This window comes from Vulpes lagopus, chromosome 11 (assembly GCF_018345385.1).
Source record: "Vulpes lagopus strain Blue_001 chromosome 11, ASM1834538v1, whole genome shotgun sequence".
Lineage (NCBI taxonomy): Eukaryota > Metazoa > Chordata > Mammalia > Carnivora > Canidae > Vulpes > Vulpes lagopus.
The window spans coordinates 36,418,781-36,444,035 of record NC_054834.1 but is presented as its reverse complement, the minus strand read 5'-3'; the positions used below and the strand labels follow the sequence as shown (position 1 = coordinate 36,444,035).

General features: G+C 36.7%; 2 protein-coding genes across 5 annotated transcripts in view; one reads left to right on the top strand and one right to left on the bottom strand.

Annotated features, from left to right (window-relative positions):
* The window catches only part of GPATCH2 (G-patch domain containing 2), a 168,294-nt gene extending 165,300 nt beyond the window's left edge, over positions 1-2,994 (bottom strand). For both annotated transcript variants that reach the window (XM_041774135.1, XM_041774136.1), the window contains exon 1: positions 2,836-2,994. In XM_041774135.1, coding sequence (XP_041630069.1) covers positions 2,836-2,891 — 56 coding nt within the window. In that variant the 5' untranslated portion in view covers positions 2,892-2,994. The remainder of the gene's footprint in view (positions 1-2,835) is intronic.
* A 266-nt stretch (positions 2,995-3,260) lies between these two features.
* Positions 3,261-25,255, top strand: part of SPATA17 (spermatogenesis associated 17) — a 206,349-nt gene continuing 184,354 nt past the window's right edge. For all 3 annotated transcript variants that reach the window (XM_041773453.1, XM_041773451.1, XM_041773452.1), the window contains exons 1-3: positions 3,261-3,369; positions 16,083-16,172; positions 17,338-17,419. In XM_041773453.1, the coding sequence (XP_041629387.1) occupies positions 3,302-3,369; positions 16,083-16,172; positions 17,338-17,419 (240 nt within the window). In that variant the 5' untranslated portion in view covers positions 3,261-3,301. The remainder of the gene's footprint in view (positions 3,370-16,082; positions 16,173-17,337; positions 17,420-25,255) is intronic.

Sequence of the window (25,255 nt, the reverse complement as noted above, 5' to 3'; positions counted from 1 at the left end):
ATCAGAAATTGACTTTAAATATAAATCACTAATAAAGTAAAAATAACTGTATCTAAATTATAAATGCTTTATCCATTAACTGGATCAAATTTTAAAAGACAGGTTTACATTCTAAGTACCAAAATACTTATGCTTTTTGGCCCCTAATTTCAAAGTTGTATGTGAATGATGAGGCAGGAAAAAGAGATGGACATTCTCAGCTGTATTTGATAAAAATATAATATGAACCACTTATGAGAACTTGCCCAAAAATAAATTCATTTCCTGAGACACACAAAACCAGAGGATTTTTATTATTTAATTATATAAAACTTGTCTTCAGGAGAAATAAATTACAAAATAAAATATCAGTTCTACTTTTCAGCAAATTGTTAAAAGAGAGGTAAATCATTTACTATTTACGCATTTTGTGCCTAAAACTGTGAAAATTTAACCTCGACATTGGAGAAAAAACTGAAGTCAAGATGAGAGGTAAATATAACAGGAATTCTAGGTCGGTTAACAAATCTGGGCATGTTCTTTCAAGTTTAGATATTCCCTTGATATTGAATCATATTCAGACAAATAGGACATATACCAGGAGGGTTAAGAATTGCTTTTAGATATACTGTAATCATGCTGCAAATAAGGTTTTTGGACTAGTTATTTAAACTATATTTGTTCCTGTTCCACCATTTATAAATGCAAAAACCGACAGCACCTGTCTCAAAAGATTTACGTGAGATATGGGTACATAAAACCTGGCACGGAGTGATGACTCAGTAGTAGTATCTATCATCCCTAGTGGCACTGAGATTTCATAACTAGGATAAAACATAACACTCACAGTAAGATAAATGTCTGATCAATGAAGGAGAAAGAAAATTCCATTGAGAAATAAGCCAATAATGGGATGGTTGTGCAGATAAACTAGAAAATCAAGGTTCCACTTTTCTGGAAAGTGTTTATTCTGGCAAATCAGGCATGATTTTTAAACTTTCATTCAGAAACACTGACTAAGTTCTAGGCACTATGTTAGGCTCTGATGCCATAGGAAAGAATGAATTCTATGCCGATAATTGAAAATAGGAGAAGTACTTTACGGTAAGTGAAGGATGGTTTCTCTGTATCATAGGGAGGTACCTAACTAGGCTTTGGGTAGGAGGTGAAAGGGAAAGGAACTCATAGTTTTTAATTAACTAGTCATCTATCCTACAAATCAATATCACTACAGCAAGAGCAGACCATGAGCACACTTTGGCTCCCTTAACAAGGCATTGATCGAATGGTGAAACATGAAGAAAAGTACCCACTAGATTACTGGAGAGGAAATTCTGGGGTCATGGAAATGTCCCAGATCACGTTTTGTTTGGTGATTACGCAGTATATACAATCGTCAAAACTAAAAACACTAAAAACATAAGAAGGATGTTATGTGATGCTAACGACATACGACACCATTAAAAAAAATATGGCTGGTTCAAAAAAAAAAAAAAAAAAGTGCTCCCTGCTTTCTCGCTGGAAAATGAGAGAATTTAAAAGTACGACCAAAAGGATCCTCATTATAAAGTGAAGTACAGAATGATCTAATCTCATTCACAACATGTGATATTCTTTTAACTTTTTTTAAAAAAAATTGTCTATTTATTCATGAGAGACACAGAGAGAGAGAGAGAGAGAGGCAGAGACACAGGCAGAGGGAGAAGGAGGCTCCATGCAGGGAGCTGGATGCAGGACTCGATTCCAGGACCCCGGGGTCACGCCCTGGGCAGAAGGCAGGCGCTCAACTGCTGAGCCACCCGGCGTCCCTCTTTTAACTTTCAGTGCTAGGTGATGCAAAGAAAACCTTTGAGATCCCAGACTACTGGAATCCCTCCTGGTCTCATTCACTGCACAACCTAAGAATGGACGGACATACATCCTTCAGCCACAGTTCACCTGTTTTTTTTTTGTTGTTGTTGTTGTTTTTTTTCATGCCTTCGCGTTTGAAACCGTCAGCGGGAAATCTGCCTGCTTGTTTCACTGCCTGTCCCGTGCATGCTCGGGGTAGGGGGAAAAAACAGGCCTGGCATCACAGAGTTTTCAAACAGAATTCCAAAAACCCAGCTTCTGGCTTGGGTATCCTGCAACCCCTGACAGTCTCCTATCCCAGGCCTGTCCTGAAGACAAAGCCGCTCATTAACCTGTGCAGGCGCTCCGAAAAGTCCAATCAATTATCTCAAAGCGGCACCCGCCCTGCGTGCGGTCCTTGCGGCCGTAGCCAAACCCCAAACCGAATCCTGGCATTTATACGTTCTTGGGGGGAAGACTCAAGACACGTCTCTTTTGAAACAGAATGGAGCAAACAGACGTTCGAGGGGCAGAAACGGGTAGGCCCACTCCCACTCCAAAAATTAAAAAAATAAATAAATAAATAAAAGAGGGTGGGTGATGAGGCCTCTTCCATTTAACTTCCAAAACTTTAGATTTCTGGGATCAGATCTTCCAAGACACCTGGCATAATCTAGTAAACCGAAAAAAAGGGAAGTGAGGCATGAAGGCCTAGAGTAAGAGAAATTCTTCTGTCCCTCTAGCCTCGTCGCCCAATCAGCGAAGAAGTGAGGGCACGGAGGGCACGGAGACCTTTGCTTCCCCCAACACCGTAGGGGGTAGGAGGCAATCAGCAAGCCCGAACTCCTTCGCTAGTCGTTAGCACACACCCCAACGCCTTCCATCCCGGACACGAGTGGGAGCAAGGCCCAAGTAAGGGTGCTGCGATCCACGCATCACAATCCCTCCCCCTTCCACTCCAGGTCCAGCGGCCTCGGGCCATCACTCCCTTCCCTCATCCCCCATCCCCGGGGCCGCCAGCCTCACCAGCTGTTCCCGGCGGCTGGAGCTCCGATCGGCTGGCGCCCGGCGGCCCCGAACATTAACGACACCCAGGAGCCCGGCCTCGAGGCTCAGGCCCGAGAACAGACCCCAACTACCACTGCACCAGCCCCTTCCAGCAGCACTTCAGCATTTTGAGCGGAGCTTCCGGAAGCCGACGGGAGGCGGAAACCGGAAGTCCGGCGCGACCATTACCTGCCCCCCCCCTCCGCCCCGCGCCTGCCTCCCTGTCGTCCCCCCGCTTTAACTCACAGAAAACAGAGAGATTTCCGCTACGCAGAAATGTTCTTAGTTTTCGCCCTCGTATCCTGCACGCTTGAAACGGGGTGGGGAATAAAAGTGGCGAAAGCGAGAAGTTGAACACCACCCCCCCGGGACGAGCTTTGTGGTTCAGTCCGGTTGCCATGGAGACGGAGAGCAACAGCCGGCCCGGCCGCTCGCCCCCGCGGCCATGGCCACGCTGGCTCGGCTGCAAGCGCGGGCTACGTTCTTAGCGCAGCAGTACTACTTCAGGAACAGGTAAGGCGTCGGCGGGGTACAGCGTGGAGGGCTGTCTGCGCCCCAGCCAGGGGTTCCTCAGCGGGAGAACAAAGTTCCGGAATCAGGAAACACCCCCCCCGCCCCCCCCCCCCCCCCCCCCCCCCGCTTCTCCCCTGCGCTTGTGGGACTCCAACATAATTGCAAGTTTAAAAGTAGGGTTACCGGGGATGCCCGGGTGGCTCAGCGGTTGAGCACCTGCCTTTGGCCCCGGGGTGTGATCCTGGAGACCTGGATCGAGTCCCGCACCGGGCTGCCTGCATGAAGCCTGCATCTGCCTCTGCCTCGGCCTGTGTCTCTCATGAATAAATAAATAAAATCTTAAAAAAAAAGTTTAGTATAACAAAAAGCGGTTGTGTAAAGTATAAACAAACAAGTAAAGAAATAAGTAGGGATCCCTGGGGGTGGCTCAGCGATTGGGCACCTGCCTAGGGCCCGGGGCGTGACCCCGGTGTCCTGGGATCGAGTCCTGCATCTGGCTCCCTGCGTGGAGCCTGCATCTCCCTCTGCCTCTGCCCTGTCTCTCAGGAATGAAAAAGTTTAATACAACAAAAGGAGGTTGGAGGTTGTGTAAAGTATAAGCAAACAAGTAGAGAAATAAGTAGGGATCCCTGGGCGTGGCTCAGCGGTTGAGCCCCTGTCTTTGGCTCAGGGCTTGACCCCAGTGTCCCCCGATCAAGGAGCCTGCTTCTCCTTCCCTCTGCCTGTGTCTCTGACTCTCTCTTTGTGTCTGTCATGAATAAATAAATAAAATATTTTTAAAAAGTAGGGTTACCCTACGTGGGTAGGGAGGAGTCATAGATGAGAGTGTAGGGTGAGGAGGAGACATAGTTATCGGTGGAGATGATTTAAGAAACAGCCCCCTCTAGGTAAAATCGTACATTTTCTGTGACTTCATCACTCCAGTTTGAGGAAACCAATGTCTCCCCTGTTGGAAGTTTTAATAGCCTGACTGGGGTTCCCCCCAGGTTCTGTAGGTGGAGGAGCTTAGTGTGTGTGTGTGTGTGTGTGTGTGTGTGTGTGTGTGTCTCCCACCTCCCTGGGGATTTGAGCCCCCATTGTTTCACCAATACCATTGAACTCAACTGTTCTATGACTCATTAGTCTTCCAAAGTGACAGTATCTTCAACTGTTTGGGCAAGATAATCAGCATCCACATGTTACCCCCTAGAAGAGGAGTAACACAGACTCTAGTCGCCTTATCCACCCCGCTACACCCAAACTTCTCCCTGTGGAAGAGTTTTATTTTGACCATGGCTTTCTGGAAGCAAGGCCTCGGGGGATTTTCCAACAGAAGAGAACCTGCAAAAGAGTGAATTAGACAACGGTGGACTATGGTGAGATGGCCGGCCAAGGGAAGATATCTCAATAAGACAGGATTGTGCTGAGCTGTTCTTAGTCTAACATTCATCTTCCCTACTACATTCTTCTAGCATGCGTGCCTCTTACAGTACTTACCACATTCAGTTTTACATTCTGCTTGGAGATAACGATGGTGCCTCTTAAACTAGAAGTAGGGAGAATCTGGTTTTTTTGCTTGTCATTTAGGTCTCTAGCATCTATCATAGTTCCTCATACATGATAGATGCATAATAATTTTTTGTCTGGTAGCTCCCATGAATGAGTCTTTGAATCAGTCATTAGCCCTGGTTTAAGTAAATGTACTAAAATTGCTAGATATTGAAATTATTATCTGTGTATGACTATAATTACAGATAAATACACTATTACCCATTTATCGAGCATTTATTGGGAGAACACGTCCTATGTTCAAGACATACCTATATAAAGAAGTAAGCTGCATCCCTCCTTATGTTCATGGCCTAATACGGAATACATGCATTTAAAAAGTAATTACAATAGAATAAGGATGAACAGGAAGTGAAACAAATAACATTTCTTAAGCAGTGATTATATGCTAGGATTTGTATTAGGAACATAAATACCCCATTTGGTTTTCACAATGTTACAAGTTAATGTTTTAATCTCTATTTTTTAGAGCTCAAGAACCCTGTTGTAGAAAAGGCTGGTGAACTGCCATAGAAATGCAAATAGACATAATTTTTTTTTTCCTACACATTACAGTATCAATTTTTGTTCCCATCTCCTGGCTTTTGACAATGGGTACATTTCCCCAAAATTGGAGGTTACTTGGAGCAAAGACTAGACCTATGAAAAGACCATGATGAGAATAGGCTGGCATTCCTTCCATTTCTTTTATTATCAGTATTAATATTTTCAATATAAAAGGAAGTCTCTAAAGATCATGAAAGAGTCAAAATTACAAAGTTTGCCTAGTTAAAACAATAATACCAAAACCGTATTGATAACTTTGTGGTCAAAAATCATACAAAATACTAATATGAAAAAAGTCAACAGGCAGTTTCTTTATGAAATCATTGTCATTTCCTATGTGTTATTGTCTGGATCAGCTCTTTGTAAACTGTAATGTACATTAGAATCACTTCAAGATGTTGTTATAAATACAGATTCTGTTTCAGTGGGTCTCAGTTATGGCAAGAAAATCTGTATTTCTCATGAGTTCCTGTGAAGGCCCATTTTGCAGGAAAAAATGGGAGACTGTAGAAGAGGAACTATTTATGGGTCTATCATTTAACTCTCAAACATCCTTACAAATTATATATATTTATTCCCTCTTTGCATGAGGGAAGGAAAATGAGATTCATATAGAGAAAATTTACAAGCCACTCAAAGTAATGTTAGTTTTATGGAAGGAGATTAAGCCAAGAAACCAGAACAGGTGGCTACTGTCAAGTTAGAATTAATGGTTTACACATGTGCAAACTTTAATAAAAATGTAGAGAGAAGTTTTACAGAAATAAGAGGGTAAAGAGTTACTGTAACCAATTTTTAAAAAAAATATATTTTATTTATTTTTTCATGAGAGATGCACAGAGAGAAGCAGAGACACAGGCAGAGAGAGAAGCAGGCTCCTTGTGAGGAGCCTGATGTGGGACTTGATCCCAGGACCCCGGGACCACGACCTGATCCAAAGGCAGATGCTCAACCACTGACCCACCTAAATGCCCTGTAACCAATTTTTGAAAAATAAATATTTTCAGTTAAAAAATATAATAAATGAATTTAAAAATAGAATAGTCACTACTAAATGTAAATGTTTTAGGAAAGCAATATAGAGTACATATCCGGGGATTTAATATGTGAACGATAGTCATTGAAGAATTTGGGAGTGGGATTGAGAAAATAAATAATAAAGAAATAACTGAAGAAAACATTCCTAAACTGAAGAAAAAATATGGCTTTGAATGGAAAGGACTCTGAGTACCAGACAAGATGTTATTTTAAGCCCTACTTCTTATATATTTTCTGGCAAGATTTCGAGGATACAGAAAAATTTTTCCAAGCTCCTAATCTAAGACAGAAAAGAAAAAAAGTTATTTGCCAAGGTAGAGAGAAGCATTGAATAACTCATATGCAACACAAGGGACCTAGAAGATAAAAGGACAATAATTACTGGTTATTCAAGGCAATATCTGAAAACTTAGACTGAGCAAAGTTCTTACTCATTTTTTTTTAATGAAAGAATGACATTTCAGTTGTATAAAGACTCAGAGTTATGTCATCATATACTCTATTGAGGAAATGTACTCAAGAAGGCACTCTCTGAAATCAGGTGAGAATTAATTTGGAACGAAGATCTCAAGATAGGGGAAGAGGAGCAAAAAAAAATAATAGAAACAATAATGAACAATTATCTTGTAGTATTTATAGTTAAATCTAGATGCACACTGTTACTGAAATTTATGAGATATCCTAATTCTATGCAATTAAAAGAATCTAATAGGCGCTTGCAGTTTACTTCTGAGACATCTCCTTGTACAAGTTCAAAAATTCATTAGTACATTTTCCACCTCCCAAGTAGTTATAGGCAACAGTCTTGCTAATTGTCTCACTAACATATAAGGCAGCTCATTCTTTATCCAACGTGTAATATCACTTTCCTCCCCACTCTTCCAGCCAATGTGATAATACTCTAGAAGCCAGTGTCGTTAGTGACCTTAGAATTCCCCACAGTCTCTCCTCTATCACCCAGTCCCAAAGACAATGCCATATGTTTAAAGTTTATAGTGCTGCTTACCATAGTAACTTTCAATTTTTAAAGTTTTATGTAGCCAAAGTTGTCTATTTTTTGGCTTTGAGAATTTTACCTCTCGCAGAATGATCTTCCTCAACCCATGGTTATAGGAAAATTCTATGTATTTACTAACAATATTTTAGAAGTCTTTTTTTTTTAAGTGATGAGGCCTCTTTTTTTTTAAGATTTTATTTATTTATTCATGAGAGACACACAGAGAGAGACAGAGAGAGAGACAGAGACACAGGAGCAGAGGGAGAAGCAGGCTTCCTGCAGGGAGCCCGACCTGGGACTCCATCCCAGGTCTCCAGGATCACACCCTGGGCTGAAGGCGGTGCTAAGCTGCTGAGCCACCCAGGCTGCCCTATTTTAAAAGTTTTATTACATTTTTCTTCACTCTTGAATTGTGTTTCTGTGCATATATCGTATGAGAGAAAGGCTTACCCCTCAGTGTAGACATTGTCTCAAACCCTTAATTGAACATTCCACACGTTCTTTACTGGCTTTAAATATTGTGAAAGTTTAAGTTGTAAAAAGAAGTAAAATTGGCTTTATTCACCAACAATATGATTGTGTATATAGAAAACTAAGCTACTTACCAAAAAGATCTAGAAATAAGTGAATTTAGCAAAGCTGTAGGACACAATACCCAATACACAAAAATCAATTGTCTTTTTATGTAATAGCAATGAGCAATTGTAATTTAAAACTACAAAAACATTTCAGTTTATAATAGCATCAAATGCATGTCACTTTATCTTTTGACCTTGTAGATATCTTGTAGAATATTTTGTATACACAATTGGTGCACAAAATTATTTTATGTACAGGATTATGTATAAAGGCATTCATTAAAGCATTATTTCTAATAGGAAAAAAAAAACCCGAAAGTAACTTGTATATATTTGTAACTAATCTATGCTTAATAAATTAAGGCATATATGCATAATGGAATATTAAGTAGCAATTTAAAAATGAAAAATTTTATACATAATGATGTAAAAAATCCCTGAGACAAATTAAGGTTATAAAAAAGGTCATGGAAAATATATAATACATGAAGTATGAAATTTTTATGTATACATTCAGAGAAAGACAGTATCTGAAATCATATATAACAAACTGTTAACAGAGTAGATTTTGAGAATTGGAGGATAAAGAAGGTTGAAATAGTATCTTAATTTTCTGTATGGCTTAAAATTATATGTTAAGCATTATTCATTTATTGTTTATAAAATAGTGAATAAATAGGACAAAATGTTCTAGGACAAAAATTTTATTTTGGAAACATAAAATTAAAGATAAAATAAGTGGCCATGAAGATGTAACTGGTACAAAACTTGGCTTGCCTCCATGAGAAATTAGAAAACTGAACAGAATGTGTGGAAAATCATTCTTAGGCATTTGATACAACAGACAATGTAGGATTATGATCTCTTAGAGAAAGGAGACAAGTGAGATTATCTAGACAATTACTCTAGCTTTATGACTGGCAGTAATTTCTGAACAAAATTCAAACTCAATAGCATAGCATTCATATTGTTCAGCATCTATTCCTAAATTAGTAGTAAGAGAAAAATGTAGTAAACTGTGACTTATAACCTGGAGGAAAAAAATCAACTAATACAAAAGTTATAGAATTAGCCTATAAGGAGTTTTAAATAGCTTTCAAAACATGTTTAAGGACTTAAAGGAAAATATAAGCATAATGCGGAGTTAAATGGAAATAAAAAGAAGCAGATGAAACTTTTAGAGATAAAAATAACAGATGGTCTGAAACAAGCAAACAAAAAAATCAGATGTACTTAATATCAGATTAAAATCCTGCAAATAAAACATCAGTGAATTTGAAGACCTTCCAAATACATATTGTTGGGTAGTGATCTATAGAAGTTAATTAGATCAAATTGATAAGTGTTCAGGTTTTCTATATTATTATTGATTTCTTGTACAGTTAGTTGTCCTATCAATTATTCAGAGAGGCATGTTGAAATATCCAACTGTTATGAATTTGTTCTTCTTTTAGTTTTGTCAGGTTTTGCTTTACATATTTTGAAGCACTATTATTAAGTGCATACGCATTTAGGGTTATTATATTTTCTTAATAAATCAATCTCTTTATCATTAAAAATGTCCTTATGGATGTTAATTTTCCTATCTTAAGTCTACTTTAAATATCAAAATTATTTTAAACTCTTAAAAGTATTTGAATAAAATAGTTTTGGGATGCCATTCTTTTGTGTGCATATACTGCATACACTTATATATTTACACATGTATATTTAAAAATACTGAAATAAGGATGCCTGGATGGCTCGGCAGTTGAGCGGAATTGAGTTCCGCATTGGGCTCCTTATGGGGTGCCTGCTTCTCCCTCTGCCTATGTCTCTGCCTCTCTCTCTCTCTCTCTCTGTCTCTCATGAATAAATAAATAAAATCTTAAAAATTAAAATACTGAAATAATCTGAAACTTACTAAAGCTGCAATAAAGTACAGAGGGTTTTTCCCCCCTACAAATCATATGAGGATAAGTTGCAACCTGTTGGACTATTGCCCTCCCAAACTATTTTCACTTAAGGACATTGTATAACCACAATTCTACCATCAAAATCAAGAAATTAACATTGATACATTTTTGCCATCTAATCTTCAGACTTCATTCAAGCTTTGCCAATTGCTTCATTAATGTTCTTTATCCGATGTATCTTATCTCTCTAGTTATCTTTAATATGGAACATTTTCTCAGTCTTTCTTTGATTTTCATAACCTTGTTACTTTTGAAGATCACAAATCAGTTATTTTGTAAGATTTCACTTGATTTGGGTTTGATTTTTTTTCTTCTTGATTAAATTCAGGTTATGTATCTTTGCAGCAGTATTACAGAAGTGATCCTGTAATTCTTTTATTGCATCCTACCAGATAATGTATACTTTTGATTTGTCCCATTACCAATCATATTCATTTAGATCAGTGACTAAGATCATTTCTGCTAGGTTTCTCTACTGTAATGTTCTCTTTTTTTTTCCCCTTTGTAATTTGTGTATGTATTCTGTTCCTCATAAAACTTTGAATTTATGCATACTATTATGGACTCATAGGTTCCTATTCAGTGGGTTAACATTACTTCTTTTACTTATGTTCATGCTAGCATTGTTCTAGATTTGTCCAATGGAAGCCACTAGAAACTTTTCTTTGTGTCCTGATCATTGTAATATTTTCTTGCTTTCTGACACCCACACAAAATGTTCGAGGCTCATCTTTTTATGGTTATCCTTTTCATGCAGTGTGGGCCCTACCTCTCCATGCTAAATTATCACCTGTTCACCAACTTGGTTACTCTTTCCATCATTTGTGGGTTCTTATTCCCTGTTTTGCTGCCCGTCCTTGTGGAACCTTTCCTCACCTTTCCTTGACACGCAGAGTTAGGCCTTCTCTTCATGGCAACACTGTCCTTAGATTGTGACAACCTACCCCAGAGCGCCCCTACGGGTGATCCCATCTTGACCTACACAGGCTTCGCTGAGCCACTGTGGCTGCCCATCCCCCAACATTCCCATCCCCTCAAGTACAGGATCCTGGTTTCCTTGCCCACTGCCAATTTCTTTAGGACTTAGTTGTTCAGGAAAGGAAGAGAAGGTAGAAGGAAGATGCAGAAAAATAAATTATAAAACATTTTGTAAATACATTGTAAATCTGCATGTTAAGTCCTACTTTGTGACCTAATACATATGTATTTATAACTCATTATTCATTGAGCTGTGAAATAATAATAATAATGAGGACTATTAATGAAAGCAAAACGTGGCTTCTAGATTTGAAATGTAGTTCTATTTTTCAACAAGTCGTTATTGACCTCTTATTAGGCACATGAGTGATAATTAAAACACAAAGTATAGATTAAACAGAGTTTCTGCCTTTAAGAAGCATGACATCCTTAAGACCTAATAGTGAAGTGATATGCAAAAATTATTTTATACATTGATGTATTTTGTAATACAGGGCAGCTAATATTGTAATTTTATTCCTAGTATCTACAATAGTTAAAAGTCATATGATAATGAGAAAGAGATGATTGGGTTTTTGATCTACTTTTTATTCAATAGCTAGTACACACATAGGTCAGACTAAACACAGTATGTTGATGTGTAAAATGTATTTTTTGCACATTAGTGGAAAGATATTTAACTACACATTTTTTTTCATTTGCTATTTATTGACAATTAATTTCCAGCCACTAATGATACACATGACTATAGTGTTATCTAGGGTTATAGTACTTATTTCTAGTTGATGATGAAGTGACTGGAAACTTCCAGCTTTTTTCAGTGTTTTATTACATTCCTGGTAATACTTTTGGTCTTTCATCATTATTAATTCATTTAGTATTCATTGTGATAATACTGATCATAATAAATTTATTTCAAATTCATGTAGATGTCATATTTTATTCACTGCTATAGGATTTCATTGTAATTTGGAACTAATTAATATACCATTAAAATAAAGTGTTACCCACATTTTTCATTTTAAACATAAAAAGTCTAGCAGTTCATGACATATTGTATGAGTATTCAGCATCCCAGTGGTAACCCAAGTATCTGTAAATTTCATTTTTCAGCAGTTAAAAAAAGGGCAACAGAGAAATGTGTATGGAAGTGGAATTACAGCATATAAATTAAAACTTAGAAGTAAGTTAACTACTAGTTATTCCAAAAATATTTCCCTTTAATTAAGATGTGTAGTTCTTATTAGTATGATGTATCTGTGTTTATATTTATATACATTGGTGTTCATAACTCCAATAAAAGATCATTTAATCTTCTTTTTGACTGTATTACATGTTAGCGTTATTATCAGGAGAGATTAGAAAACAAAGTCAAAACAGATAATTTGATTGCTTATTCTGCATTTCTAATGACAATAATAAGTAAAGTGTAGGTTCAAGCTATACATCAGTTTAAAAGTATTAGGTGTATCTGCATATCTTATTCAAATATTTTTTCTCCCTTTTTCTGAAACTTTATTTATTAGAGAGAGAGAGAGAGAGAGAGAGTATGAGCAGGGGGAAGGGTAGAGGGAGAAGCAGACTCCCCACTGAGCAGTGAGCCTAATGCAGGGCTCGATCCCAGGTCCCTGGGATCATGACCTGAGCCCAAGGCAGATGCTTAACCGATTGATCCACCTAGGTGCCCTTCTCCCTGTTTTGAAAGGTAGTCACTTGATTGTTGATGGGGTAGGAAAGACCAGCGTTTTCAGTAATTTAAATAGATTATATTAAAATGAAAGAAAACATATATGATCATATGTTCATGGAAAAAAAAGGGTTAAATACCCATAAGAAACTGTTTTATCTCATTCTTATGGATTTCACTTCACATCAGCCTTATTAAATAAAATTATTCATTCCTTCCAAGCACTATAATCTGTGAATTGCCTGCTTTACTGGACATTTTGTTACTGTATCTTTTCTATTTTTGCCATAATGACATTTTATATCTTGCACCATCATATCTTCTTATTGGCTAGGATAAGATTTTATTTTATTTTTTTTTAATTTTTATTTATTTATGATAGTCACAGAGAGAGAGAGAGAGAGGCAGAGACACAGGCAGAGGGAGAAGCAGGCTCCATGCACCGGGAGCCTGACGTGGGATTCGATCCCGGGTCTCCAGGATCGCGCCCCGGGCCAAAGGCAGGCGCCAAACCGCTGCGCCACCCAGGGATCCCTAGGATAAGATTTTAAAAGAAAAATGAAAGAGTCCCTCTAACCCTGCAACTCCTGGAAACATTGACCTTGTCTTCATAACTTCTTTACACCATTTGGAACTACTCCATTCTTCCTGGTGCCTTACCATTAACTTCTATCACACTGCAAAATACTATCTTTTATAATTGGGCCTTCTTTTTTTCTTTCCTTATTTAAATCCTAAAATCTTGTTAATTTTTTCATTTATATCAATGAAAATTTTCTGTATGTATTTAAAGGCTGAATTATCTCCTACCAGCAATATTATGAGTTTCTATTGCACTACATTATTACCAATACCTGGTATACCCAAAATTTTTGTTTTTTGTTTTTGCTATCTTTTGATTTTGATATCTTTTCACATCGTAGTCTCAGCTTTTCTTATTTAGGAGATTTTCTTATTTAAGGAGATGAGTGCTCTTTTATGCCACAAGATTTTAATATTATATTTGAAAATGGCTTACATGCACTCTTCTTTTTACCCTTCTCCCCTTTTTTTCTCCCCCTCCTCCTTTTACTTCCCTTTCATCTCCTCTTTTTAATCTTTCTAGTCTTCTCCTTTAGGTGCAGTGATGGGTAAAAATCCAACTTTCGGAGCCAGACTATCTAGAATCAAATTTCAGCTGTGACATTTATTAAGATGTGACCTTGGACATATCCCTACACCTCTGTCTCCCTTAGTATATTCCTCTGTCAAATGGGGATAAGATTTTAACGTTGTGAGTAGGTGTAGTGAGGGAAGCTTGCGAGTGTTAGTTTTCATAGGGATTACATGTCTGTAATATGCATGCCATTCCCCAAGAGAAAGCAGGTTTGGTAAGACAAAAACTGTTAGGAAAAACAGTTTTTGTTAATGGTTAAAAAAGAAAAAAAAGGGGGGGGGTTACTTCTGGAGCCCCTGGGAATGCATGTGGGACAGAATGGGTAATATTACTGATTTGCGGATTTTAAAGTATAGTTGAAAAACGTCATCAGGGCAGTCCGGGTGGCTCAGCGGTTTAGCGCCGCCTTTAGCCCAGGGCCTGATCCTGGAGACCTGAGATCGAGTCCCGCATCGGACACCCTGTGTGGAGCCTGCTTCTCCTTCTGCCTGTGTCTCTGTCTCTGTCTCTCTCTTTCTGTGTGTCTCAAATAAATAAAATCTTAAAAAAAGAAAGAAAGACGTCATCAAACAATCATTTTGCAGGACTTTGTTAAATATTGTGAAGAGCTATGAGGTTATACAATGGAAAGGCCTAAAGTGGTCTGGGGCATCAGGGGAGGCTCAGGGTGAAGGACTTCAAGCCGTTCTTTCTACCATGTGGAGCACAATCATTGGAACTGAGAATACAATTTATATATGTCTCTGCTATAATTCTGAACATGTAGTACAAATATACAATGATAATCGAACTTTCTTTTATTCCTGATTGTCTTGAGTGTCCTCTTAACCTTACTGATTTGTGTGAATTCTCTCCACTATTCTTTTTCACATCTGGGTCACTGACTGATGCATGATTTTTGTTTTTCTTTTTGCTTTTGCAAGTCCTTTAGAGTCAGGCTTTCTAGGTAACTTTCTTCCTTGCTTATTTAGAACTATAAACCATCCACTTGTTTCTCAGCTATTTGCCATCAACAGCTTAACTGCTCATCTTATTTTCTTTCTCTTAGCCAACTCCATAGTATTGTCTAAGAATTTTATTGTTGGAAGGTTTTTTTCTCCCTTCTGTTTTTGTTCTAAATATAAATGTAATGAAATCTATATGTTTAATCTAGCATATGACAATGAAAAAATAACCTGTTCAAGGAAACACTATTTTGAGGAATTTTTTTTTACTCTTTTTTTTAAATTTTTTATTTATTTATGATAGCCACAGAGAGAGAGAGAGAGAGAGAGAGAGAGAGAGAGAGGCAGAGACACAGGCAGAGGGAGAAGCAGGCTCCATGCACCCGGAGCCCGACATGGGATTCGATCCTGGGTCTCCAGGATCATGCCCTGGGCCAAAGGCAGGCGCTAAACCGCTGCGCCACCCAGGGATCCCTATTTTGAGGAATTAAAAAAAAAATGAAGAAATAAATGACTAGCCACTCTTTATTCATTCAGCAACCATAAAATGCTAATTAGGTGCCAACCAGCATTCTAGGAAAGAAATTACTTTGTGGTGCACAGTATGCCTTAAACAGTATCACTGTATCTACTAGGGATGGAGAGGGAGAGTTGTAATGACTGGTAAAATTAAGATAGAAATCTGTCTTGACTAAACCTTTTTTTTTTTTTTTTTTTGCTGTCAGTAAAATCTAACAACTGAACTTCTTGTCTTTTTTTATAAGCCCTTTGGCCTTGCCCCTGTTTTAACTTAAATTCTGAGAATTCTATCTAGAATAGGCATTCTGTGATGGATTCATTTTACTTAGAGGCAGTTCATTTAACTGATGCATTGAGGGAAATATGCAAGCATTTTAATCTTGCATGATATGTGTAGTGTCATTCAAATAGGAAATTCAAGTAATCACATTTTTAAAGTAATGAAAAAATACACATTATTTTCTTACAAAAATCACTGGTAAATTAATTAGTTTCAAATTAGGTGATTCTAAAAATTAAAAAAAAAAAAAAAAAAAAAAAAAAAAAAAAAAAGCTGTTGAAAGCACATGACCTCTCAGAGAAAGGTTAATTTTAAGAATATACCTTATGATTTCTGAAATACTTTATTTACTATTTTAATTTTATTTAAAATGGCATTTGAAATATATTATCGTTTTGGAAGAAATTAAAGGTTAAGTTTAACAGGTTGATTTGCTTTAGAATTACATTAGTCAACTAATGAAATGCTTTAAAAAATTTCTTTTTAGTGTTGTAGATTTATTTAGGAAAAAGGAGTATGATGCAGCAGTTAAGATCCAGAGCTGGTTTCGAGGATGTCAAGTTCGGGCATATATCAGGTATATGATTTTGTCATGGAAACGTCAGATATATCATAAAAATATACTCTTTAGAAAATGTAATTTATTTATGTAGGTGCTCATTGCAAATAATCTTTTATTTTACTTATAATGAAGTTGATAAATTATATGATGTCCTTTTTAAAGAAATAACTCTTTTGGTCTTTTCTTACATATCAAAAAACTAAATTATATCAACCATATCTCCAAGTTTAAAAAAATACTCAATATCATAAATACACTTGATGAGATTCTTTTTTTCAAATTCCATAGGTTGTGACAAATGACTAGACTTTATGTTTAGTGGTGAAATCACTGATAAGAAAGGAAAAAACAAAACAAACCAAAAAGGAAGTTATTGCAATCTTCTACAACATGTTGATAGAGCAGGTGATACCAGGATGCTGCCATCTTGGTTACCAAGGGACTAAAACTGATCTCTTTATCTTAATTGTTCTTGCTTTTTCTTCAGTGCTTAAATTTTCCTTCAGTCTCTCACAATTCTGAGCATTGTGCTGGATAAGGTAGAGGAAGAAAATGCCTAGTACATAATCATTCAGATGGTGAACTGGGGATTATACTCTATAGTTCCTTTTGTTAGGTCGTAGGACTTCCAGATTCAAGTGCGAAGATGCAGTTTCTCTATTGGCCCCTATACAAATGAGGAACATGGTGGCAAAGAGAGCATATATATATATATATATATTTTTTTTTTTTTTAAATTTAGCTGATTAACATGTCATTAGCTTGGATAGACTGGGAAATATAAGTGGAAAAGGTGGTGTTTCTTGACCTCAATAAGTATTTCTAAGTACTTACAGTGACTCACATCAGTAGTGCCTGGCTTATTTCTCAGTGTGTTCCTTTGACTTGTTTTATAATCTTAACATTCAGAGCTATTTCCAAGAATTAGTATTGAAGAGTATTTGAAATGTAAAGATGTTTAGTCATAAGCCCCAAATGAACACTGAGTATCTCTGCCCCTTTTGCTACTTCTAGAAATGATTATTTCTATTGTAGAATGATAGCTCTGCCCTTTAAAAGTATACAAAAATTTGGATTTGATTTTGAGTTTTTGTATTGTAGAAAGATACAGTCTAAGAAGAAACTTAAGCAATAATCTGGTTCAAAGAAAGCATACTAATACATTTTTTTTTTCACCTAGGCATTTACACAGAGTAGCAACTACTATTCAAAAATGGTGGAGAAGTTACTTAGGCAGACAACAGTATCAAGTAGTTGTGAAGGTAAATATAAAACTTATGTATGCTAGCATTTGAATTATACAATATGCTATAACTTCCTAAAGTTGTATTTACATGTCTCTGCATAACATGATTCTCTCAAGTTCATGTACTTTCTTATACTAATACTATATGTTCCTAATTAATATATGTCACTTGACATATATGTTTTTAAAATCCACCAAAAGGCAAGTTTATTCTTTTATTTCAAGTAGCTAAGTAAGCCCACTGTCATGTCTGCAATAACTTTAAAGTGCTTCTCATTAATCTCATTAGTTGTTAGCATCGATTTCCTGTCTAGAACACTAATCTCTTACATCATTGACATTTCAGGCTACTTAAAAAGTAATATTTAAATTTTGAAATAATTTCAGATGCACAGAAAAGTGGTAAAATATTGTACAAAGAAATCCCATATATTTTTCACTTGAGTGAAGAAATTTGCTTCATCATTTTCTCTCTTTCTTTCTTGGTATATTTTGTTTTTGTTCTTCCTCATATATCGTTATTTACAATCATTTAAGATAAGGTTGCAGAAGTGATGTTCTTTACCTCTAAGTTTTCAGTGGGTGGTTTCTACCATAACCATATTAAAATGATCAGTATCAGTTAAATAGTTTCTGTTTAATACTATAATCTGTAGACTCTATTCACATTTCTATTCACATTGTCCCAATACTGTCATTTATTATAAAAACATCTTTTCCAAGGTACACACCCTGATTTTACATTGTACTTAATTGTTATGTTTCTTTAGTCACCTTGAATATGCTTAGTCTGTGTTTACTTTTTATGACCTTGATATTTTTGAACAGTGTAAACTATTTTTTGAATTATTTCTTAATTTTGGTTTAATTATGTTTCTTTGTTGTTAGATTGAGGTTATGCATTTTTTTCAGAAATACATCTTGATACATCACTTAGGAACATGATGTCAGCTTGTCCTATGACAGCGGGTGTTAACTTGGATAATTAAAATGGTGTCACTCACACTGCAGATTTATTTTATCTTATGAGGAGATACTTTTTTTCAAGATTTTATTTATTTACTCATTAGAGAGAGAACATGAGTGGGGGGAAGAAGAGGGAGAGAATCTCTAATAGACTCTGCATTGAGCCCGAAGCCTGACACGGGGCTCAGTTTCATGACCCTGAGATCATGACCTGATCCAAAACCAAGAGTCAGATGCCTAGCCAACTGAACCCCATGAGGGGATTATTTCAAGACTGTATATATGTATGTATATATGAATATATGTATATATATGTATATACAAGAAGATAAATCTTTCTCATCAAGTTTTGTTATAGTAGGTTTAGCATTCAATGATGGCTTTGGCCAGAATCTATTGTATTTGTCAAATAGCAATTTTCTAACTCTGTCATTTCTTCTACATTTACTTGTTAGCATATTAGTATAATAAAAAGCTTTTTTTGTCCTATTTTTAAAAATTATTTACATCAGTATGAACTCATGGATTCCTGTTTTATTCAATAATAAACTAGTATCACTAATTGGTTTGGTGTTCAAATTAACTCGGCCAGCAGAAGCTCCTTCAAACCAACTTTCAATATAATCAAATTACTTAAAATGGAATGATCAAAAATTTAAGTTTTTTTGTTTTGTTTTGTTTTGTTTTGTTTTGTTTTGTTTTGTTTTATGGAGTACCGAGTTATCTTTGGCCCCATTATCCATTCGTGGTTGGGGATCTATATCACTGTATAGACAAGATAATAAAGTGTGTGTATGCAAGTGACATTTCATGAGTATTACTGACTTAACCTCCATTGCTGTAGTTTCTACTCACAAGCCACTAGTCAAAAGGTTATGAATGATTGAGACTTCTTTTTGATCAAATATGAGAGAGTATAAACATTTCAGTGATTATTGTCAAAGTATTCAAGTTGGGAATCTATATTTACTCTAATGATGCTGAAGTTACTGGAAAAAATGTTCTTAAAAATTTATAAAATGGGGATCCCTGGGTGGCGCAGCGGTTTGGCGCCTGCCTTTGGCCCAGGGCGCGATCCTGGAGACCCGGGATCGAGTCCCACATCAGGCTCCCGGTGCATGGAGCCTGCTTCTCCCTCCGCCTGTGTCTCTCCCTCTCTCTCTCTCTCTCTGACTATCATAAATAAATAAAAAATTTTAAAAAAAATTATATAATGATCCATTCTAGGAAATTTGTTACTTTGGTGTTCTAACTAAATTTGATCAAAAAGAATATCACTCATCATAATCACTAAGTTATTCTCCAATTTTGGGTCTGATTATTTTTGGAATCATGCGGGAAAAAAGATGGAGATTTTCCTTATTTAGATAGGTTCTTGACAGTTTTTAAGTTTTTGCTATTATGTACACAGGATCTCACATAAGGATCTCAAATAACATAATTGGACCTTAATAAGTAATTATTGAATGAAATTAAAATAGCTGTTACTGATTGACTATTATGATTAAAATGTTGTAGTAAACATTTTACATATTTTTTGAAAGGTTTTATTTATTCATGAGAGACACAGAAAGAGAGAGACAGAGACATAGGCAGAGGGAGAAGCAGGCTACCTGGGGGGAGCCTGATGGGAGGCTCAATCCCAGGACCCAGGATCACGCCCTCAGTCAAAGGCTCAACCACTGAGCCACCAGTCGTCCCAACATTTTACATATTTAATGTATATACCAACTGAAGTATCAAACCAGTCCTTGAATATTTTCATCATTTTATAGATGAAGAATTTTAGTGTCAGCTGTGGTTACTTCCCCAAGGATATACTGTTAGTGATATGTGAAGAAAAGTTCAAACTCAGTTTGATATGGTTCCAAAACCCTTATTTCCTGAGCTGGTAGGCAGTTGAAGTTCAGTTCAGAAGATTTCCCTCCTTTGGGTTATACAGAGGTCTATGAATTCAGCTTAAGTAGTGCTGACATACCAGAGATCCCCATCTTTGTGGAGCCTTAATTCAGAGAAGGTCCACTGTCCTAGCCCATGTATTTGATCTCTCAAGGTCCATACTTTGAGAACTCTGTGGCTAGTGGGCCACGTAAAGGGAATTTTTTGTTAGAGTCAATATCCCGATATCCCTAATGCTTTGAGTCCTGTTTCCTCCACAGCTGCCACCAAGTTTATTCCTAGAGTTTAGCCACCTCTTAGAAGCAATAGAAGCCAAATGTGGTATTTCCTTATTTTAAAATGCTAATGCCCAGCTCTTCCCCAAACATGTGGAATCTTTGCTACTTTATTTCTCTTTCTCTGCCCACAGCTCCCCTCTTAACTTTCCTTCTTCCATTTCAAGATAATTTCTTCAAGCTCAGGTTTTAGAAAAACAAAGCGTAGTATGGGTGAACAGTCACATGTAAGCCATTTGAAGCAAGAACACATGAAAGGACCTACTACTTTCTTGGATTGAAGGGTGGGACATGAGTTAAAGATATTTTTAAGTCTACATTAATTATCCTGTCACACACAGTAGTACACACTGTCCCACACATAGTCTGTAGTAACTATGTTTAAATCATCATTTCCCAAATTTATTCTGCATAATTTTTTGGCCTGACAGCTCTGTAGAATAATAATAATGCCATATAGTACATGATTAAGTTATAAAATGAGTGATACAAGTTAGCAATTTTAAAAGTTCAGTAGCAGAACTCTTCCTTCACTAAAATTTTAGCAAAGTTTTTAGCCCTATGTATGAAATAGGTGTAAGCATTGCAGCTGTTTTGTAAGTTGAAGAAACTCAACTACTTGGACTTTCTCTGCGGCCTCTATTGTCACTTGAGCTGACACAGCATAATTTGAAAGCCAGTGATTTAATTTGCTCATCTGGGAAAGGATCACAGAAAACTGATGATATTAATTGCCTATAGGAGAAGAAAACTAGGTACTTGAGGAATAAGCATAAGAGACTTTTTTAGTTCCTTGGTGGCTCAGTCAGTTGGTTGTCTGCCTTCAGCTCAAGTCATGATCACAGGGTCCTGGATGGAACTCCACATCAGGCTCCCTGCGCAGCAAAGTCTGTTTCTCCTTTTCCATCTGCACCCCTCCACCCCCCATTAGGCACTCCTCTCAAATAAATAAGTAAAATCTTTTTTAAAAAAGAGACTTTTTTGGGTCACCTGGATGGCTCAGTGGTTGAGCGTCTGCCTTTGGCTCAGGTCATGATCCCGGGGTCCTGGGGATCCAGTCCTGCATCAGGCTCCCCTCAGAGAACCTGCTTCTGTCTTTACCTCTCTCTCTCTCTCTCTCATGAATAAATAAAATCTTTTAAAAATTAAAAAATAAAAAGAGACTTTTTAATTATAAACTCTTTTATAGCTTTTGAATTTTAAACAGTATAAATGTATTATCTGTTAAATAAATTAATTAAAAAAGGAAAGTCAAATTAGAAGGGACTCTCCCACCAAACACATGGACAGATAATAAGTGCTTAGATGGGGAGTTAGTGTTATCTCCAAAGATCAAAAAAAAAAAAAAAAAAGAGAGAGAGAGAAGAACTGACACTCAGAGGATCAGTAGGTGAAAGACTGGGGAGAGGGAAGGACATTACAATTAGGAGCAGCATGAATGAGGTTTTGAAATTGGGAATGAGCATAGTGTGATGGGAGACAGGACAAATGTTGATCTGGATGGCACAGAGAATTTGAGGAGTAGCAGATGGTCAGGAGTTGAATGTGATCTTTATAGTTTCCTACATTTTAAAAGGAATTTCTTGTTTAAAAACTTTTTATATCCATTATTTCATATTTTCTAGCAATAATCTGTCAAGTAGAAAGTGTACATATTATTTTAATTTTGTAGAGAGAGAAATGAGGTCTCAGGAAGATTCAGTGATTCGCCTTAAGTTCTTAGCTCCTAATCCATATAGAACAACATGCTAACTATTTATTAAAAATCTTCCCTGCGTGTCTTTTAGGTACCCCAAACCTGTTCCTTCTTATATATTCCTTTATTCATATAAATGGTACAACCATTCAACCAGGAATCCAGTCATCCTAGACTCTCTACTATCTCCTTCTCCCTACTCTTTATCTGCTATCAGCCATCAAACACTTTCCATTTCCCCTCATGAAAGTCTCTTGACTTCAGTCTAAACATCATCATTTTACTCCTATGCCTATGGTACTTGCCATAGTGTGCAATATAAAACATACACTTTTACATGACATGTCAGGATTTTTCATAGTCTCTTGATTGCTTCTTATCTAACCTGACTTCTTGCTACACCTGTATAAAATATACTTTGGACACGTGAAATCATTTGCCATTGCCAAAATATGCAGTGTCCTACAGGATTTTTGCAAATGCCCTTTACCTTACCTGGAATGCCCTTCCTCCTTCACTGTGACCTGACTCCCATTGGTCCAAATCCTACTTGTTATCCTAGACTTAAACATCAACCTTACCTGATCTGAAGCTGAGTGTAGAATGGGGGGAGACTGCAGATGTCAGGTATGCTTCACTAGCTTTGTTCATGTAGGCCTTTGTACCACTGTGATACATTTGTTTATCTACATTTCTTATTTGACTGGGAGCTCCTGAATGGCAGTGACTGTTCAATTTACTATATCTCAAATATATCATATTAAATGTCACATAGATAGCCTGCAGAAATTTTTGCTAATAAATTACATGATTCACAGGGATATATGTTGGAAGACTTTTGCTATGGTCAACATAGCTGGTGATTGTATCAATATGTGCCAAAAATATTCACTATGCCCTTCTTCATAAAAAAATGATTTTTTCTCATCTTATTGATTTGGGCTAAGCCATGTGTTGTGAACAGATGGGACATATGTGACACTCAAGATGAAGGTTTAGAAGTTTCTTTCTCTTTCCTCCTGGCATAAGAATGGCACACCTTAGTCTTGGGCTGTTGTTCCTTCATCCTTGGGGTTAAGATGAAGAGATGGAGAGCATAGATAGCTACAGGGAACCCTAGCTTACACATGTGAGTGAGAAACTTTTTATTTTGTAAGCTACTAAGATAACTGCATTTTTAGCTCAGCAAACCTGATTAATGGTTATAATAATAACAAAAGCATGCATGTTTATGAGAAACGTTCCGAATGGGGCATTCAGTGAAGCTTACAAAAAGAAGATGTTTTGAGCTTTTTGAGTTTGTGATGATGTTAGGACACCTCCATGTGGTGACATCTTGTAAGGCGATTTTGCAGAGTCTCTTCAGAGTGTCTGGCATATAATAATTAACACTCCACAAATGCTTATTAAAGTGAACTATTGAATGGAAGTTTAGATTGAGAGTCAGCTGGAGACAAAGATTTCAGAAACATCATTGCAAGATGACAGGATTTCCTACCTGATGGAAAAATATATATATATATAATATATATCTATCTCAAGAGTAGAGCAGAGGTCCAAGAATTGAAGCTTGTGGAACACAATAGGTAGAATTTAGGCAGAGGAAAGGGAATTTTAGGCAGATGATAGCTAGAAAAGCAGATATACAATATCACAGTAACTAAAGGAAAGAACTGCTACCAAATTTGCATCTTCAACAGTCTCAGATGTGGCAAAGGTCACACAGAAAGTGAACTGTGAAAAGACAGATCCTAGGATCTCCTTAGATAGGTTCAGTAGTTTTAGATAGCCTCACAAAATTCTATTAACTAAATTATTTCTATCCAGGTTTTAAATATTTTAATAGTGACACCAACTGGATTATCCAGTCCTAAAGGATCATGGGTTCTCCACTACAGTGCCTTCATTAACTCACAATAATCAATCATTTCCAGTTTTCTTTTGTGAATTGACTCTTGCTTCCTTGATGACTATTGTTTTTGCTTCTTTTTATTCTCAACCTCCATTTCTGGCCTTTCTGCTGACTTCTAGGCTGCTGTATCTGGCAACATAACCCAAATTTGTCCATCTTACGAATAATTAATTAATTAATTAATTTAGGGTTGTTGATTCACAACCTTGAAACTTTTTTCCTGTTAGTGAAAATTGTTGGTTATCTGATATGTGTGCTTAGTGCACATGCGTTTCATACCTGCCAAGCTCTTTGCTCTAACTTTACCACAACTTGCTCTTCCTACTGTATACTCAAATGGGCCTACTGTTTTGGGAGATTTCTTGTTGTTATTTTAACATTTATTCATTTATTTTAGAGAGGCAGGGGGGCTGGGAGAGGAGAGTGAGACGTGGGGAGGGGCAGAAGGTGAGGGAGAGACAAATTTCAGCAGATTCCACACTCAGTGTGGAGCCCAAAGTAGGGCTCGATTTGATTCTAGGACCCTGAGATAACAGCCTGAGCCAAAACCAAGAGTCAAAAAAAAAAAAGGCAAAACCAAGAGTCAGACACCAACTACGCCACCCAGACAGCCCTGGACCTTTTTGTTTTCAACTGTATTGTGTTTTATGTGGCTTGTCTGTACTGCTCTCTGCTTTATTTTATAAATGGTGAGGTGAAAATAGTCATTCCTAGGTGACAGTACCTGAAAAATACTGAAATATTTTTTTACTCATGTCATTTTGAGCACTAGCATTTTGAGTGTTATCTAAGTGAATTCATCACTATAACCTATAACAGGATAGCTGTATGCATCTTGTTATCCTTTTAAATTTCCTTTTCTTTTCTTATATTTTATCATTATGTAATTTACTTTCTGTTTAATATCAAATACACTGCTTTTTTAATCACAAGACTCTGAGAGCAGTAAAGTATAAACACTACCCTAATATACATGATTCATTCTATATGTATTATTATTAAAACATATATGTGTACATATGTATTATTATATAATTATACTCCTAAACAGCTCAATGTCTTGTTTTCAAATGGAGATCATTCAGTGAATAACATTTGTATGGC